At 48.2% G+C, this 17,179-nt stretch overlaps 1 protein-coding gene across 12 annotated transcripts in view; it reads right to left on the bottom strand.

Annotated features, from left to right (window-relative positions):
* Window positions 1-12,618: 12,618 nt before the first annotated feature.
* LOC113911597 (phosphodiesterase 4D interacting protein) overlaps window positions 12,619-17,179 on the bottom strand; it is a 214,979-nt gene continuing 210,418 nt past the window's right edge. For 6 of the 12 annotated variants that reach the window (XM_035727313.1, XM_027574414.2, XM_027574395.2 and 3 more), the window contains 3 exons: window positions 16,372-16,510; window positions 16,027-16,073; window positions 12,619-13,679 (listed from right to left, as the gene is read on the bottom strand). In XM_035727313.1, the coding sequence (XP_035583206.1) occupies window positions 13,638-13,679; window positions 16,027-16,073; window positions 16,372-16,510 (228 nt within the window). In that variant the 3' untranslated portion in view covers window positions 12,619-13,637. Of the gene's footprint in view, window positions 13,680-14,947; window positions 15,000-15,723; window positions 15,751-16,026; window positions 16,074-16,371; window positions 16,511-17,179 lie in introns of all 12 variants that reach the window. The other 6 variants (XM_027574388.2, XM_027574411.2, XM_027574346.2 and 3 more) reach the window with 3 other exon arrangements.

Here is a 17,179-nt window from a genome sequence, read left to right as displayed (position 1 = left end):
GACTCGCTCCGCCTCCGCCCCACACCAGTCTCACCCGCCTTCCACCGGACACACAGGCTCACTCGCCTAGGCGCACCCCAACACTCTCGGCACCCACTCCTGTCGCAAGCATCCTCACCCTCCACACGACGCTTCCGAATAGGATGGAAGCAACAGCGCTGCTACCTCCTCAGCCCCGCGAATTCTAACACGCAGAACCGCACCGCCACGTTGCCTGGTTTGCATCAGACACGCCCCGTCCGTGACGTCAAGGGCTTCGCCTCAGTCCCCAACCCCACCCCGTCTCCCTGCCCCCCAGCTCCCCTCCCAACTTGGATTTCAGTACTGGTGTTCCTCCTTCTCCTCCTCCAGTCCCCCTTTCCCCTCTCCCCTTCCCCCCTTCTCCCTCCCCCTGCCCTGGCTTCCTTCCTCACCTGCCCAGTCTCCTCCGTCTCCTGAATTGGTTACCACTCCTCCTTCCTCTCCCTGCAGCTCTGGCCCCCTAAACCCTACACAACCCCCTCCCCCCCCCCACCCAGCACAGGGAAGGCTGTGCCAGCCAGAGAGAAACATGAGGGAGGACTTTCCACCAGCCCGCGAAGCGCAGATACATCTCTGACTCTTGCTCTCTCTAGCTCTCTCTCTCTTTCTCCTCAGAATCTGGTTGGAGGACACGGAGTGCCATGGCTGCACCTGTGCAGTTCAAACCAGTCCCCACCGCCTCCCCCAGGCCTGGACACTCCGGGAGAGAGGGGAGGACCAAAAGTCCGCAACCCCTGGGCCCTCGGGCTGACACCAGCCCACAACACCCCACACGCTGAACACGTCCTGGGGCCTGCTTCTTCCCCAGGCGGGCTCCTAGGACAGGGACGGCACGCCCCCTCGTGGCCGCGCGGGGAGGCGCCCAAGGATCCCGCTGTTGAGGGCAGGGCCAAAGGAGACCACCGCTTCTGCTCCCTTAGACCAGGCTCAGAGTTCTCAGCAGGGGGTTAGTGGGGTCCCAGGCTCCCCACTCTGCCACCGCCTTACCTCCCTCCACCGCTGGGGGTTTCCCCCCTGGATGGGATTTCTGCAGTCAAGGTCGGCCTTTGGAGGAAAAACAGCCAGGTCTGGAAAACTAAACAGAACTACACTGAAGAGACTAGAACTTGGGCAATTGTATGGTTATGGATGGAGCGCCCTAGGGTTCTAATTTGCCTTTGTCTTGATTGCGCCTGGATGTAGTGGTTTAGTTTTACCCGACTGTTGAAATTAGAAAAGATTGGGGGGCGGAGAGGGGGCATCCAACTTTTGTTGTCATCTGAGATCATAGTGTGCTGGTGGGCAGAATAATGCCTCCTCCCTAGGATGTGCCCATGCTAATGCCAATGATGAGGAAGCAGAAAGCTAGCTAAGGGACAAAGCACAAGCTGACACCCTGCAAACACACCCCCCACACATACACACTGCTGGGTGGGATAAGTGTGCCAGTTCCAGGAAGTTCCCAACTGTCTTAATGTTAATGTCCTACTAAAGGGAAAAACAACCTTAACTTGACAATGGCAAAGGCCTCCAGTATCTTGTAGTTGTCTTTAGCATATGAAAATTCTTTTGAAAACCTCCCTTTTTCCCTACCCCCAACTTCCAAGTATATAATGAGGCAGGGTGCACAACCCTGGGGCAGCCTCTCTTTCTGCCCATGGATTCTGTCCCTGGGCTTTAATAAAACCACCATTTTGCACCAAAGACATCTCAAGAATTCTTTCTTCATCATCGGGTCCGGACCTCACCCCACGAAACCTCACCTATATCCTAAACTACATCATGTGGTGCCCAAACGTGGGGCTTCGAGTCTTTTCCTCTGCACTCTGAGCTTCTCTGCAAACTGGGTGAGTACTTCCTCTCCTCTTCCTTTACTTTCATTCCAGGGGCTCTTGGAGGATTACGGTCTTACTGGAACACTTTGCTGTCCATTGCTTAGGCTGCAGTCCTCTCACCCGTGGCTACTCTATGGGGAGGAGAAAGCCTGCCTTTTGGCTGGAAGTTAATACCCTGGCGGGAATGGTAATGAGACCGAGAAACTTTTTTTTTTTTTTTAAGATTTTATTTATTTATCAGAGAGAGAGAGAGAGACAGAGGCAGGCAGAGGGAGAAGTAGGCTCCTTGCTCAGCAAGGAGCCCGATGTGGGACTCGATCCCAGGACCCTGTGATCATGACCTGAGCCGAAGGCAGACGCTTAACCGACTGAGCCACCCAGGCGTCCCGAGACCGAGAAACTTTTTGCCCTCTCTTTATTCCTGTCCTTATACAAAGTTGTCTTGGGCACAGGATAGCAACCTAAGTCACCAGGACGGCTGCCAATCTTAAGGCTCCCGTGTGAGGTTTACTCCTCATTGGTCTAATGTGACCCCCCCTCCCCCCCCCCGCTTGGCGCTGGCCAAAACTAGTATCCGGTTGAACTAAAACCCACCCGGGGACCATTTCCCAAGAAGGAGGCTGTAAAGACTACCTGTGTTGCAATGCCGCTTAGAACCATGACGGATTTCTGTCTTCACTGTTTTCCGTCTATGTCCTCTACTAACTACTTATGCTACAAAATTGGGTAATTTCCCTTTGTAAAACTTCTCGTGTTCTCCATGGGTTAAAAACAGTGGGTTCTTCAAGGCAAGGTAAAATAAGGTGTGAACAGGACCTTCTAGGCATGGTATTTCGGTCCATAGCTGGCACCCATCGAGTCCAGAATACGATGGGGAAGGGGGGAGGGCAGGCCTCCCTCCTACGGGGGTCTTTAAAGGTGATAGCGATCATAGCGAATTTGTTTTGGGGGACGCCTTGGGTCGCTTTGACACCAGGAACCTCTGACATATCCTATGTGTGGGACACCACCCGGGAGTTCAGGGTGGGGGGTGGATTTTCTTCAGTAATGGACCTTCTCCAGGCCTGGGAGCTTCTTCAGTCCCCAAGGATTCTCCCTTGAGATGCCTTTTCACCCAATGGAAACAATTCGGTTTGCAAAATTTAGGAAAGAACTGAGCTCCTGCAACACTGCCTGGCCTCAGTGGGATCTATCATTTAGATCTCTTGGGCAGGAAACGGGGCAAATTGACCTGAGCTAACTTCATTGCGTGTATCTAGGTCTCCATCGCCCTACCCCAGGGCCCTGACCTAAGGACCTCTTGCAGAATGTGTTTACCCGACTGTGTAGGCTAGTAAACCCCCTCCTGACATACTGGATGATAATTATCTAAATAGGCCTCCTCCAGTAAGCCCGGGTTGCTGGAGGAAACACAGGCCCTCCCAGACAAATGGGACTCGCACTCTCTCTCTCTCTGTCCCTCCTCCTCATAGAGTTGGGGGCTTCTCCCTCACTCATTTCCCGGGTCAGTGGCTGTGACTGGAGCCAACTGTGATGAGTCTACCTGGAGGCAGGGACGTTAAGGAATCTTCCCAAGCAGCTGCTGAAACTCCCTTTGTGTCGGGGAAATTTCCCTGTCTTCTCTGGCCCAACGTGGACTGCCTATCCTCCCCTGTGGGCGGGAAAACATGGCATCTGCTCTTCCAGAGCTGATGCGCTCTAGAACGGGAACGCTTGCTCGGCCTTCTGGCAGCGCTTCTCCGCTTCTGCCTCCCCCTCCCCCACCTCCTGTTTCTGCGCCGCCACCGTGGCTGCAGTCGCAGAACCGGCTTCTAGACCATCCTCCGTGCCTCAGGCACCAGGGCTCCTTCTCCCTTCGCCATCAACGAGGGAAGAAGAGCGCCCCCTGGACCTACCACACCCGCTCCAGATTTCCCCACCAGTGTCTCGGGTAAAAATTGGCAATGGGGAGGATCCAGGTGGAACATAATTCAGTATTGAAAGTGATTTAAGTTTGTTGGTTTGATTAAGTCAGACACGTCTTTAAAGGTATCAGCCTGAAATGTGAAACTTTTATTCTCTTGAGGTTTGCTGAAGGGCAAAAAAGCTCCTGTTACCTCTGTTGCAATTACTTAGCAAAAAGATGACTTAAAGTGATGGTTCATCTTGTCTGTCTCCAAGTTCTCATAGGAACTTGTTAAAAAAGGTTTCGAAGTCTTTGGGAAACTTGATGGTAAATGGGATCGAATTCATTGGACATCTAGGTCTTTTCTCGGTGAGATAAAAATACCAAAGCCTTGATTACTGAATGTAGGTTTGTACTTTTGACTTCTTATTGCAAAAAACGAGGGACATTTGAATCTGTTGGTAAACATGCTTTGTGCTGAACTGGTTCACAAATTTGCCCTCTAAAGAGTTTTGGTGTAACAGTTCACAATTGGTTACTACCTAGTCTTCATTAGAGTAAGCTTTCTAAGAGTGCGAAATTCTGCTAAATGTAACTAAGACTGATGGAAATAAGGGAAACAACTCTATGTAGAAACATAGGAGATGTGTAAAAAAGGTATAAGGAATGGGAATGCATTTTTGTTGAAGGTCAAAGAAGGTAATTTTGTCCTAAATAAGATGGTTGTTTGGGGAGAAAGGGCTTGGGACAAAATTTAATTGCAAAAGAAAGTTGTAGAAGGTTTGTGAAGGGAAATCTTTGGAAAGGAATTTTAGGTGTGGTCAGGACAGACGAAGGTTGAAATAAAAGGATTTTATTTTATTTTATTTTAAAGATTTTATTTATCCATTTAGAACAGAGAGAGACACAGTGAAAGAGGGAACACAAGCAGGGGGAGTGGGAGAGGGAGAAGCAGGCTTCCCGCGGAGCAGGGAGCCCGACGTGGGGCTCCATCCCAGGACCCCGGGATCATGACCAAGCAGAAGACACGCCTAATGACTGAGCCACCCAGGCACCCTGAAATAAAAGGATTTTAAAAGTACAGTGGTATAAGATTGAATTTCTCTCTCTTTTCAAAAGACAAAATTTTCTTGAATTATTGGTCTGCTCTTAATAAGAAATTGTAAACAAACTTTTTTTCTTTTTTGTCTGCCCAGAAAACCAGGTTATGTTTTGTCGTTATCAGGTTTTTGATTACTTGGTTAAAACTTCTCAATGGGCGGCTGGGTGGCTCAGTCAGTGTCTGCCTTTGTCTCAGGTCATGATCCTGGAGTCCCAGATTGGAGTCCCCCTTGGGGCTCTGCGCTCAGCCAGGAGTCTGCTTCTCCCTCTGACCTTCCGCCACTTTCCTGCTTTCTCTCTCTCTCAAATAAATAAAATCTTAAAAAAAAACCAAACAAAACAAAACTCCTCAATATAAAGGAGCTAAGTCTTGCTAGCAACTATATAACCCTACATATTTGCCTTTGGGATCTCTTATTGTCACCTTGGTTAAATAAAAAAATTAAGTTTTGTAATATGTAATCCTATTCAGGCATGTGCTTTAAAATGTTGAGGTTTTTTTTAACAAACTTCCCAAGATTTAAATTGTAAATAAAGTCACTTTGACTCATTAGGCCTTTTTATTTGGTATGTTAAGTTACTCTGGAAGCTCTGTTAAGCCTTAGGTTACATTTGGGTAAATGCTATGATTATTCTAGAGACGATATGCAGTTCCTAAAGTTTTAATATGTTCTGGTATAAGACCATCACTTAATAATTTGATTATTGAAGTCTTACGTGTCACAGAACTAACCAGATTACCTTGCCAGCCATATTGTAACCTCTCATCAGAGCTTTAACCATGTCCATTTTTGAGTCTTTTGTCACTTACAGATATTGTTCTTATTCTCTTGTATAATATTTCATCCTCAAGGAGATTCATATAAAGAACTTTTAGGACAAATACAGGTATTCAGTATCTTTAAGAGCAAAAAATTGAAATGTAAGAATTTCCAGAACTAATTAAAGCTGCATTCAAACTAAACAAGAATAGTAACATGGGACTAAGTAAATTGGGAAAAACGATTATAGGTTTGTTTTGTAACTCTTGGTTGAAACATTGCTGGTTCTTTAATATTTGCTTTTCCAGACTAAGGCAGTTTTCTCTTAAGACGTTAGTGATATGCAGAAATAATAAGACAAACCAAAGCATTTAACTTTTTTCTCTACGTGAACCCTCCAAAATGCAAAAGGTCTCTCAGTAACTATTCTTTCTTCCATGGCAATCATAGTCATTTGCATAAGTTCAATAAGAATCTGTTCTCCTTATAACAGGACACCATTGGAAACACTGGTTATTTTACCAAGGCTTTGACTGGAATGTCATATTTGAGAGAGACATGCAGAGACTCAGCTGTGATCAAACAGCTTTAAAGAACTAAGGTTGACTTTATGAAACATGGAGCTGTAAAGCCCCTTGGAAATGTTGGCCTGATACCTTGCTTACAGAGTTTTGGCGGAGTTTTGGCGGCCTCACTAGGTAAGTAAATGTCACTTCCTGGCAGGTGCAGGAACCTCCAGATACTTTGGGAAGCTCATGAAGAGGAATTTGCCCAAATCTATAGGTATTGCAGGCAATTCTGATGGCAAGTACTTGGCTTGGCTTCTGGCCTGGAGAGGCTACTAAAAGTTCAACCTAGAGATTCCTTATAAAAAAAGTTCCAGCAAAGCAGATTCTAAAAGATCAGTATGATCTATCACTATTCTTGCTGAGCTTCTGTAAATAATTTGGCCAAGTTTGTTAAAATTGGACTTGTTTAGTAAAATTAATTAGTCTTGATTTGGCTTTCTCTGGAAATGAGGGTTATCTTAGAGAGAAAAATTATGTTTCAATAACCCACCTTTATGGATATTAAATCTTAGTGTTGATTATCCTTAAATGTTGTTTGCCTAAGCTAGACAACTTGATAAGCTTTAGAGAAATTGACACAATAGTTCATGAATAGGCAATCTTCTTGCTTGTTATTCTGTGGGGGTAAATAATAACAGGACTCTATGGGATTATCATTAAACACCTGAAAAAAAATGGATTTGATTCTCCAACAATTGTATAATGCATCTAGCACCTTGACCAATTCTGTGTGGCTGGGAGGACAAAATCGCTCCTTAAAAGCCAGAGTGTACCCCACTCCATGGGGTTAACTGTGGTCTTGTGGAGATAATGGATGGCCCCACTTTCTTTATGATTGAATTAGATGGTACACTTGGGGATGCCCTTATCTCTTGAGACAAGTCTTCTCAGTGTTTCCTTATAATTAGGATATTGTTAAGGCTGGACCTCAAACAAAAGGGCCTTCTTGATGGTTTTATTACTTAGTCACATTTATCCTAGAAGCCACCTCTATTGAGGTACAATTGCAAACAAAGGCTTTAGCCAAGCTTACAACAGCCCTTCTGGTAAAAGGAGCCTCAGAGCTCACTATGGGACAGTCCCTGACCGTAATGACTTCACATCAGGCCCAGAGTGTCTTAGAGACCAAAAGCCACCAATGGTTGATGGGAAGCTGACTTATTAAATACCAGGCTATGCTTATCAATATGCCTGGAATTATACTTACAACCTGTCAAACTTTAAACCCAGCTACCCTTATGCCTGAGCCTGACCATTGAACTTCTATAAGCATAACTGTTCAGAGGTTACTGATCTTGTTCATTCTAGTTGACCAGATTTAAGATGCCCCTATTAAAAATGCAGATGACAGTTGGTTTACCAAGGGGACTAGTTTCATGGAAAAGGGAATAAGAAAAGCTGGGTTTGCCATAGTCAGTCTAACTTAAGACTGTTGAGGCCAAAGCCCTGTCAGCAAATACATCTGCCCCAACAGCAGTTAATAATGCCCACCGACGCTTTGCAGTTGCCAAAAGCCTTAAAAATCATTATTTTACTGACTCCAAAATATGCCTTCCTAGTCCCATATGCCCATGGAGCAATTTGAAGAAAAGGGGATTATTATCAAGCAATAACTCCCCAATCAAATGTGGGCCTAAAATTACTACACAGATTCACAGGATGGCCCTCCAAAACCGAATAGCCCTTGAAATCCCGACTGCAGTTCAAGGAGGCCCAAAACTAGATGGCTGGCTCCTAATGGACCCAATGGTTCTCTGTGTCCATAGCTTCCCCCAGGCTGGTTAGCCCCCTGTTCTCTGGGTTTTACCTGGATACACAGACACATTCTTAAAACCATTACCAACCCAGCCAACCTTCCAAATTTAAAACAATGGTGGACATGTTCTACGTCTCATTGGCATGACCAACTGACATCCATCTCTGTTCCCTCTCTGAGACTGGAGGATGTTGTTTGGCACATGGAAGCTGCTAATAAGTACCCGGTCAAAGCCCTAAATGACACTCAAAGTAGCATTTCTCTATTAAATACTGAGGTGACACAAATGTGTGATGCAGTTTTCAACATAGAATGGCATTAGATGTTTTAGCTGCTGCACAAGGTAGAACTTGTGCTATCATAGAAACAGAATGCCGTGCATACACTCCAGATGACCACAGAAATATGTCTCGGTTTCTAACTGACATGAATCCTCAAATTGACACTTTAAATGATCTGTCTTTCCTTTAGTGATTGCTTTAAACTTGGGTCTTTGATTCAGACTTCTTTTTCTCATTATAATATTAGTTGTCATTTCCAGAGTCTCCCTGCCTGGTGCCAAGACACTTTCATTGACGTAACTTCCTGCTGACAGATGATCTTTCCTACTCGCGGAGGTTCACATATGTCAGCCGGATTGGATTCAGCTGCCCCCCCTTTCGTAACTCCCCTTTATGTTCCCCAACTGACCAATATTGACCCATAGGTAAGGACATCTCTATGCCCCTATTCAGCAGGAAGAAGCTACAGAAGATGAGACCTTCCACCTTCAACAACCTTAAAGATTTAAGGGTCACAATTGTTCAGGGGTGAAATGATGAGGGAGCAGAAGGCTAGCTGAGGATAAAGCACAAGCTGACACCCTGAACCCCCACCCCCCAGTCCTGGGTGGGATACTTGTGACATTCCACCAGGAAGCTCCCAATTGTCTTAATGTTAATGCCTTGCTAGAGGGAAAGACAACCTTAACTTGACAATGGCTAGGCCTCCCCTTTTCCTGTGAGTCCTCTCTAGCATTTGAAAGTTCTTTTTTTTTTTTAAGATTTTATTTTTTTATTTGAGAGAGAGAGAGCATGAGCAGAGGGAGGGGCAGGGGCAGAGGGAGAGGGAGAAGCAGACTCCCCGTTGAGCAGGGAGCCTGATGGGGCGCTTGATCCCAGGACCCCAAGATCATGACCAGAGCCGAAGGCAGACGCTGAACCGACCGAGCCACCCAGGTGCCCCTGTAGTTCTTTTGAGAACCTTTTCCCCTACCCCCAACTCCCAAGCATATAATGAGCTTCCACTCACAACCCGGGGGCAGCAGCTCTTTCTGCCCACAGGTCCTGTCCTGTGCCTTAATAAAACCACCATTTTGCACCAGAGACATCTCAAGAATTCTTTCTTCATCGTTGGTTCTGGACCTCACCCCACCAAACCTCACCTGTATTCCAAAACCCCATCACAAGTCACCTGTGCACATGTTCCATCCTGCAGCAAAAGGGACCCTGCAGAGGTGCTTATGTTAAGGACCTTGAGATGGGGAGATGATCCTGGATTATCCAGGCGGCGCCCTGCAATGACAAGGGGGTCCTAAAACCCAAAGAGGCAGAGAAGGAGGTCGGAAGGAGGCTGTGTGAGGAGGACTCTGCCTCCTGGGGCTGGGGCTGGGGCTGAGCATGGAGGAGGGGCCTCTAGGAGCTGGAACAGGCAAAGAGACACACTGCCTGGTTAACCTGAAAAATAGAAACCGCCAGGTATTTTACCAGCCAAAATGGGATTCGTGGGAACACTAATGCTCTTTTAATATTATGCTTGGGAGTACAGTGTTGCCTTTGTGTAAATCTGACATCCAAAAGAGGGAGTTGTACATCTGTTTTATTCCCTGTAATAAAGGTGATTTCTGGGAATTGTTTAAAAAAAAAATGGGATTCGTGGGGAATAAAAGGGAAAGGTGATGTGGGACAAACCAGCTGTGGCAAAACCGTAGGCGAGTCTAGAGAACAGGGGGAGGTAAGCTCTTCTTTTTGGAGAAAAGGGGTCAGTTGGGAAGGCTGTTATAAAAGTCCATCGGGGTGAACTGTGAGTTGGAAGTGTGCTGGCGTCTCCCTGGGGGACAAGGCTAGCGTTTCTTACTCTGGCCGGGTTAGTGGAGGCCTATCCATGTGCAATGTCAAGTCCCTGTAAGGTCAGATCAGTCTCTTCCCCTGGGGGCTGCGATGCCCTAGGAGGTAAGGAGGGTGAAAGAGCTCCCTTGCTGAAACCTCAGGACTGCACTTTAGTGAGGTTTCCCTTGACTTATTTCCACCCTCTCCTAGAGCCCCCAGAAGGGAAGGCAGCCCTGTGGACATTTGATTTGAGTCCAGTGAGAGCCCTGTTGGGACTTTGCACCGTCGGAACTGTAAGATAAAACATGTGTGTTCTTTTAAGGTGCCATGTTTAGGCGACTTGGTACCACAGGAATAGCAAACTGATGTAATCGTCTAGCTCATTCACCTCAGCGGTAATGAGATCTGGGGGATGCGATAAATTCTGTACAAATTCTGCAGGCTGTCTGTCCTAGGTCGACAGGTCAAGGGCCGGTTTTATTCGTGTTCACGTGCTACGTTTAGGTACCTGCTGATGGGATGTGGGCCTGGAGCGAATGGCCAAGGAAGAATTCTTGAGGCGTCTTCGGTACAAACAGGTTTTATGAAAGTTCAGGGACAGGAACCCCGGGCAGGAAAAGCTGCCCTGAGATTGTGAGGAGTGACTGATGATGTACTTTACATTGGGGGTAGAGGGTAGAGATAAAGAAGTCTCCAAAGGATTTTTAGGTGTTAAAGGAGACTTCCAGGATCCTGGAGGTCTGGCTATTTTCTAGCTAAGGTGCTTTTTCCTCTGGCGAAGCATTACCCTTAAGGCGGTTGTGAGCTCCTGGAGGAATGTCTTGCTCCGCCTGTCTCAGGTATGTATCCATGGACTGCAGGTTGTAAGGACATTTACTTTTACCGACATTTCTTTTGCTTTGTTCTCATCACTTGCCATCTTTTCTCTTTCCATTCTTTTCCCTGGGATTCACAGTCTGTTCCCTGCAGGGGCTCAGCAAGGTTCTTATAGGAATTGGTGGTCACACAGAAAGATTTTTAATTTTTAGGAGTGGGCTCTGTTACTTGCACGGGGAGGGGTAGGACACAACTTACAAAAAGGTGAATATTGGACAATCCTCCCATCAAAGGTACGAAGGAGCTCATTTTTGTTGCAATGAGTTCTCTTAAGGCACAGCGCTACTTTTCAACCTTTCACAAAGGGTGAAATAAAGAATGGGCTTTAGGGCTTTTCCTGGAAAGAGAGCTGTGCCTGGATCCTGAGCAGAGTGAGGTTTATATGACACCATGTGCTATTGCTTTCCTAAATGTTATGTACCGAAAATGAATTTTGTAGCAGCAGTACCTGAGTTGGCCACTGATTACTGACTATCCCGTCAGTGTGCACCAGCCCTGGTGGCACAGGGATGGAGGACAAATTGCTGGGATGCTGGAATCACCACAGGGCAACATGGTCCTGCCCTTGGTTTGTCTTTTTTTTTTTTTTTAAGATTTTATTTATTTATTTGACGGAGAGAGGGAGGCAGGCAGAGAGAGAGGAAGAAGCAGGCTCCCCGCTGCGCAGGACCCTGGCATAATTTCTGAGCCAAAGGCAGATGCTTACCCAACTGAGCCACCCAGGCACCCTGCTTTCCTTATCTTAATAGCTAACTGACTTTCATCCATTCTGCTGATTGGGCCAGCGAGTTCCTCTATATCGACGGCCAAAGGCCTTCATGGAAACACTTGAACAGCAGAGCGTGAGAGCAGATGCGCGGTCACCTCCATCGACTGTAAAAGTAGGGGCAGCCCTACCTTGGGTGCGAGTCTTTTCTTGGGTCTTTTTGTTACTGGTGGTGGTGGTGATGGTTGTGAGGATCGTTTCTGAGGGTTTTGTTTGTTGTTATTGTCTGTGGTTTTAACTCTGTCTAGGAAATAATTGTGGAGTGATAGCTTTATAGTAATTCTTGGAAGGCAAAAGGACATAACTAAGGACTCCTCCCAAGGAATATTTGCAGGTCTCTATGCCACCATTTATGGAAGGACTTATACACTTTTCAACTGAGGGGTATCAGTGAAAATAAAACAACTAGGGGCACCTGGGTGGCTCAGTCATTAAGTGTCTGCCTTCTGCTCAGGTGATGGTCCCAGGGTCCTGGGACTGAGCCCCACACTGGTCTCCCTGCTCAGTGGGAAGTCTGCTTCTCCTTCTCCCTCTGCATGCCGCTCCCCCTGCTTGTGCTCTCTCTCTGTCAGATAAATAAATAAAATCTTTAAAGAAAACTATTTATACTTTTGGGTCAGTGTTAGAGAAAAACAGTTTTCAGCTGTGGTCTGCAGCCCACCCGCATCAGAATCACCTGGGGTATTTATGTAAGAAATGCACATTGTGGGGCCCCACACCAACGAAATCTCTTGGCATTTGGGACCAAGGAAGTGGCTTCTCTGATCTCCACAGCTGATTCTAAGGCTCTCCAAATCTAAGAACCACTCTCTTCTATTTTCAGATTGGGGATTTTTACAAAATGAAGAAGGCAAGACTTCCTCTTTTAAACTTAGACTCCAAGTCTTAGACTATGACCTTCTTAGGGACAGTGTGCCTTTCCTACTCTTACACACTCAGCCTAGAGACTGGTGCCGAAATCAGAAACAGAGCAGGTGAGGAAAAATGATTTTTTTCTTTATACACATTTTCCTTTCAAAGCCACCAAAAAGACCGTGTTTCATTTCCTCTAACAGACCCTGTCCACCAGTTATGTTGCCCTCAACATATCACTATAGCAACATATATAAATATCTATGGTACATTTATACACACGTACATGCCTTCTAAAGCACTGTCAGGACACAGACTAGGCTTTCCCACAACGGGGGGCTTCTCAGGTGCCACTTCAAAATGATCACTGGTTTGTCTTACACATGACTTTCACTGGGCTTGGCCTGGCCACGAGTCCCAGTTCCCCAGAGAGGAGTTAGGGTGATGCAAGGCGACAGCATATTCAGAGCGAGGTGGCCACACTTTGGAGATCCTAAAAGAAGGGAACTAGGAGGTGCTAGGCTAAGCAGGAGATGGTGCGTGGGAAGCCAGTGCTTTGGCCATGTGCATTCAAAGCACTCAGGAGCCGCGGTGTAGACTGACACCCAGCCTGACGGCGACCCGGCTGAGCTGGCCCCGGGGAAGCGTGGATCTGGGAGTCGTGCTGGCTGAGCCCCACTGGCCCTCAGGGCACCGCTGTCACTCGTGGGCTTTGGAACGGACCGAAGAGCTCCCGTGTGGGGACCAGGTGTCCCATCTGTAGGCAGCAGGGCCCTGTGTCCCCTGAGCTGACCATCTGAGGACGGGCGCTGGAGCGAGAAGTGGCCGTTGCCAGTCCCCAGGCCAGTGCGGCACTAAGAAGCAGTGTCACGAGCTCCTCTACAGACTGTGCGTGTTTGCTCAGTGCGGGGCTGAGCAGCCCCTGGCGGATGGTGTCCCTTAGCCATAGGAGAGGCTGTCTGCTCTCCGCCCTCCTCCACCGGCCCGGCCTCTTGACTCCTCCTGGACCCTCCAGCAGGTGTGGAGGAGTGGGATCCAGGTCTCCTCAGTAGATTGGCATCTGCACCAAAGGGGGGCAGGCCCATCCTTCCTGCTGTTGGCCAGACCTCTGGCGGCTCCTCTTCTTGCGTGGCTCCTGGAAGGCAAGGGTCACAAGACTGGGGTGTACGGCAGAGCCCTTAGGGACTTCACCTGGAGACAAAAAGAACAAGGTGAGAGTCCAGGATCAGGGCCTGCTGGTGGCTGCCTGAGCTGCAGTGAGCACTGGGCGGTGGCAGAGCCGGGAGCTCAGAGAGAGCCTGACAGAAGGATGCGCCCAGGGCAAGGGGCGCCGTCCCGAGGTGCCACCAGGTGAGAGGGAAAGTTCCCCACCACCTCGGGCGGGTGATGGCCCTGCTCAGAGCCACTGCACACCAGGTGCCCAGATCCCACATTCCCTCTTCACGGGCCAGTTCACTCCCCAGTTCACTTGGAGCAAAATGATGGCTTTTGTGACCTCCCAGGAGCCAATGTGCTTAGTATGAAACATGCCCATGTAGAAACAGCCTGTGGATGGAATATTATGCAGCCATCAAAAGGAATGAGCTCTTGCCATTTGCAACGATGTGGATGGAACTGGAGGGTGTTATGCTGAGTGAAATAAGTCAATCAGAGAAAGACATGTATCATATGATCTCACTGATATGAGGAATTCTTAATCTCAGGAAACAAACTGAGGGTTGCTGGAGTGGTCGGGGGTGGGAGGGATGGGGTGGCTGGGTGATGGACACTGGGTAGGGTATGTGCTATGGTGAGTGCTGTGAATTGTGCAAGACTGTTGAATCACAGATCTGTACTTCTGAAACAAATAATGCAACATATGTTAAGAAAAAAGAAAAAGAAGAAGATAGCAGGAGGGGAAGAATGAAGGGGAGTAAATCGGAGGGGGAGACGAACCATGAGAGACGATGGACTCTGAAAAACAAACTGAGGGTTCTAGAGGGGAGGAGGGTTGGGGGATGGGTTAGCCTGGTGATGGGTATTAAAGAGGGCACATTCTGCGTGGAGCACTGGGTGTTATGCACAAACCATGAATCATGGAACACTACATCAAAAACTAATGATGTAATGTATGGTGGTTAACATAATAATAAAAAAAAAAAAACAGCCTGTGGTAGGAAGGAGAGAATGTTGTGCAGGGAAGTCCCCTGTTAAGTTCATGTCCCACTTACTTAATGAGGAGAGGGAGGGGCCCCATCAGCAGGGAGCTCAGAACCGCCCCCCCCCCCACGTCTAGTGCCCCCTCTTACAGATGAGGGCCGGCGGGCTCACCGACACTGAGGGAGCCAGCCACAGGGCCAGTTAGTGACAAGCCTGGGATTAGAACCCAGGCCTCAGGCCCTTTCCATTGGCCTCTGGAAAGTGCAGAGGAAACTTCCGAACAAGGGGAAGCCAGTGGGTGTGTGGGACTATTGGGTTACCTTTGCTGGGACAGGAATAAGGCTTTACAGAGGCCATCTTGTATGTGTTCTTCTAAACAGGCTCAGGAAAGAAAGGAATCATCAGAGAAGAACAAAAGGGAATTCGCCCCCCAAAAAAGGAGGGTGAAGTCATGAAGTCATTTTCATACTGTGGGATCAACATTCTCTCAGGTTCCATCAGGAACATTCCTAGGAATCGGCCCAATTGCTTACGGCAGAGCTTTAAAGTCCAAGTGAAGGGTTTAGTTTCTTTCTTTCTTCCTTTTTAAGTAATCTCCATGCCGAGTGTGGAGCCCAACACTGGGCTTGAAGCCACAACCATGAGATCAAGACCTGAGCCACGATCAAGTCAGATGCTCAACTGCCTGAGCCACCCTGGTGCCTTACCTAAAGGTTTAGTTTCTGATTTACAAGCCATTTGCCACACTTCAGCTTACTTGCTAGGGAATGGGTTAGTATTTGAAGTAAACGTACAGAATAGCTGCTATATACATAAAATGTTTCCCTTCAAGTTTCATTTTTATTTATTATCAAATTCTCTTTTAGTTCAAGAAGACCCAATGGTTTTCTTTGGAAAAAGAAAGATCAAAACTGAATTGCTGTTCTCTGCCGCTAGAGTGTGCAGTGGAATCAACCGATTCGATCGCATCTGGGGTTTATTTTTTCATGAAGTGAAAAGAGCTACAGGAAACACTAGAGCTGGTCCCAGAGCCCTTTCCTGGAAGCTAATTCAGAGGTGGACTCCCCATGTCCTCTGATCTTGGGAATCAACTCACTTGCTTTCCTCGGACTCCTGACTTGGCCTAAAGGAGGGAAGAAGTGGGGTGAGGAGAGAAGAGGGTGACAATGTGACAAGGAGAGGAGATGGCAGGGGACAGACCGGGGTGGGAGAGGTGATGGGGCACGAAGCTACCAGGACACTGAGTGAGGACCTGAGTCCTAGGAGTGGACCAGAAATCCTCTCCGGGAAGGTCAGAGTGGGTCCGGGATCGTCGCAGACTCTGAAGGTAGGTGGGGATGGGTATGGGATGGGTTGGGCCTGGGTTCTGTGGCTCTGGCGGGTGCAATGGTCTCCTTACCTCCAAATTAGTCCTTGCCTTCTTCAAAACATCATGTGTCCTGGTCACTGAAACAACAAAACAGCACAACAGGCAGAAGTGACCAGCTGGGCCCATACTTGCCTGGTGTGTTCTAAAGGGTATCCTTCTGGTCGCCCAGCTCAGGGTCTTCTGCTGCCGCCACCCAGTGCCCCTTCCTCTGCATCTACAATTACTCATGGCACAGGACGTTTGGGGACATTACATCGGTCTGCATCCCCCCCCCCCAGTCTTTCTGGTCACGGTCCATCTGTAGCACAAGTGGGGAGTCTGGAAGTCCCCCCACCCCCAATTTCCTCTCCCATCCCCTGGCTCGGGGACACCCACACTGGCTGAAGATGAACTGCTCCATGCTCTCCTTCTGCTGGTTGGCAGTCTTCAGACGCTCCACTGTGCTCTGAAGGAGACTCTCCTGTTTGGACAGTTTGGTTCTCAGTTCCAGAAGTTCCCTTTTCATGGACTGTCCCTGGGGAAGGGAAACGGGCTCTCTGTCAATGGTCAGAAGGCCTAAAGCACCCCATGCTTTGCTGCTCTTGAAAATCAAAAGTGGGATTCTATAATCTTCTCAACTATTTCTGGACTGGAGTCCCTCCATGAAAGCCTCTAAAACCCTCCAGCTGAGGCCCGCTTAGAATGAGGCCATTAGGTTGGAACCCTGAGAACCTGGGAGCCTCCATGCAGATGGACACAGGCCTCCACCCCTGCTGCTGAGGAGAACTGCCCCAGGACCCCCAGCGGTGGTACAAGAGCTCACATTTAGCGCTGACACCAGTTCTAGTGCCCTGGCACCTCGGAGAAGGCTTGCTGGTTGGGAATGTTGTGCCTGGGGAGACAGTCTGCGATTTTGTAGATCTTTGGACCAACTTCAAGATGGCAAAACACCCTCTCCCTCAGAACTGGCATAGTTTGGGCCCATAAGGTGTCCGTGACTTTAATCTGGCCTTAGAATCCTGGGGAGGGCGGTGGGGGGATAAATTGAGAAACCTTCCTGGCCAGGCTCCCACTACCCAGAGTCCAGGCCTCAAGGCTGAGGGCACCTGGCGGGTGGGGAGGCTGACTCTCCCAGGCCTGGCCCAGAGATGTGGAGGGGCGCTATGTATTGGAATGACACAGTGGGTGGCTCAAGGAGGCTGGT

Source organism: Zalophus californianus, chromosome 4, assembly GCF_009762305.2.
Source record: "Zalophus californianus isolate mZalCal1 chromosome 4, mZalCal1.pri.v2, whole genome shotgun sequence".
Lineage (NCBI taxonomy): Eukaryota > Metazoa > Chordata > Mammalia > Carnivora > Otariidae > Zalophus > Zalophus californianus.
This window is presented reverse-complemented; position numbering and strand designations above follow the sequence as displayed.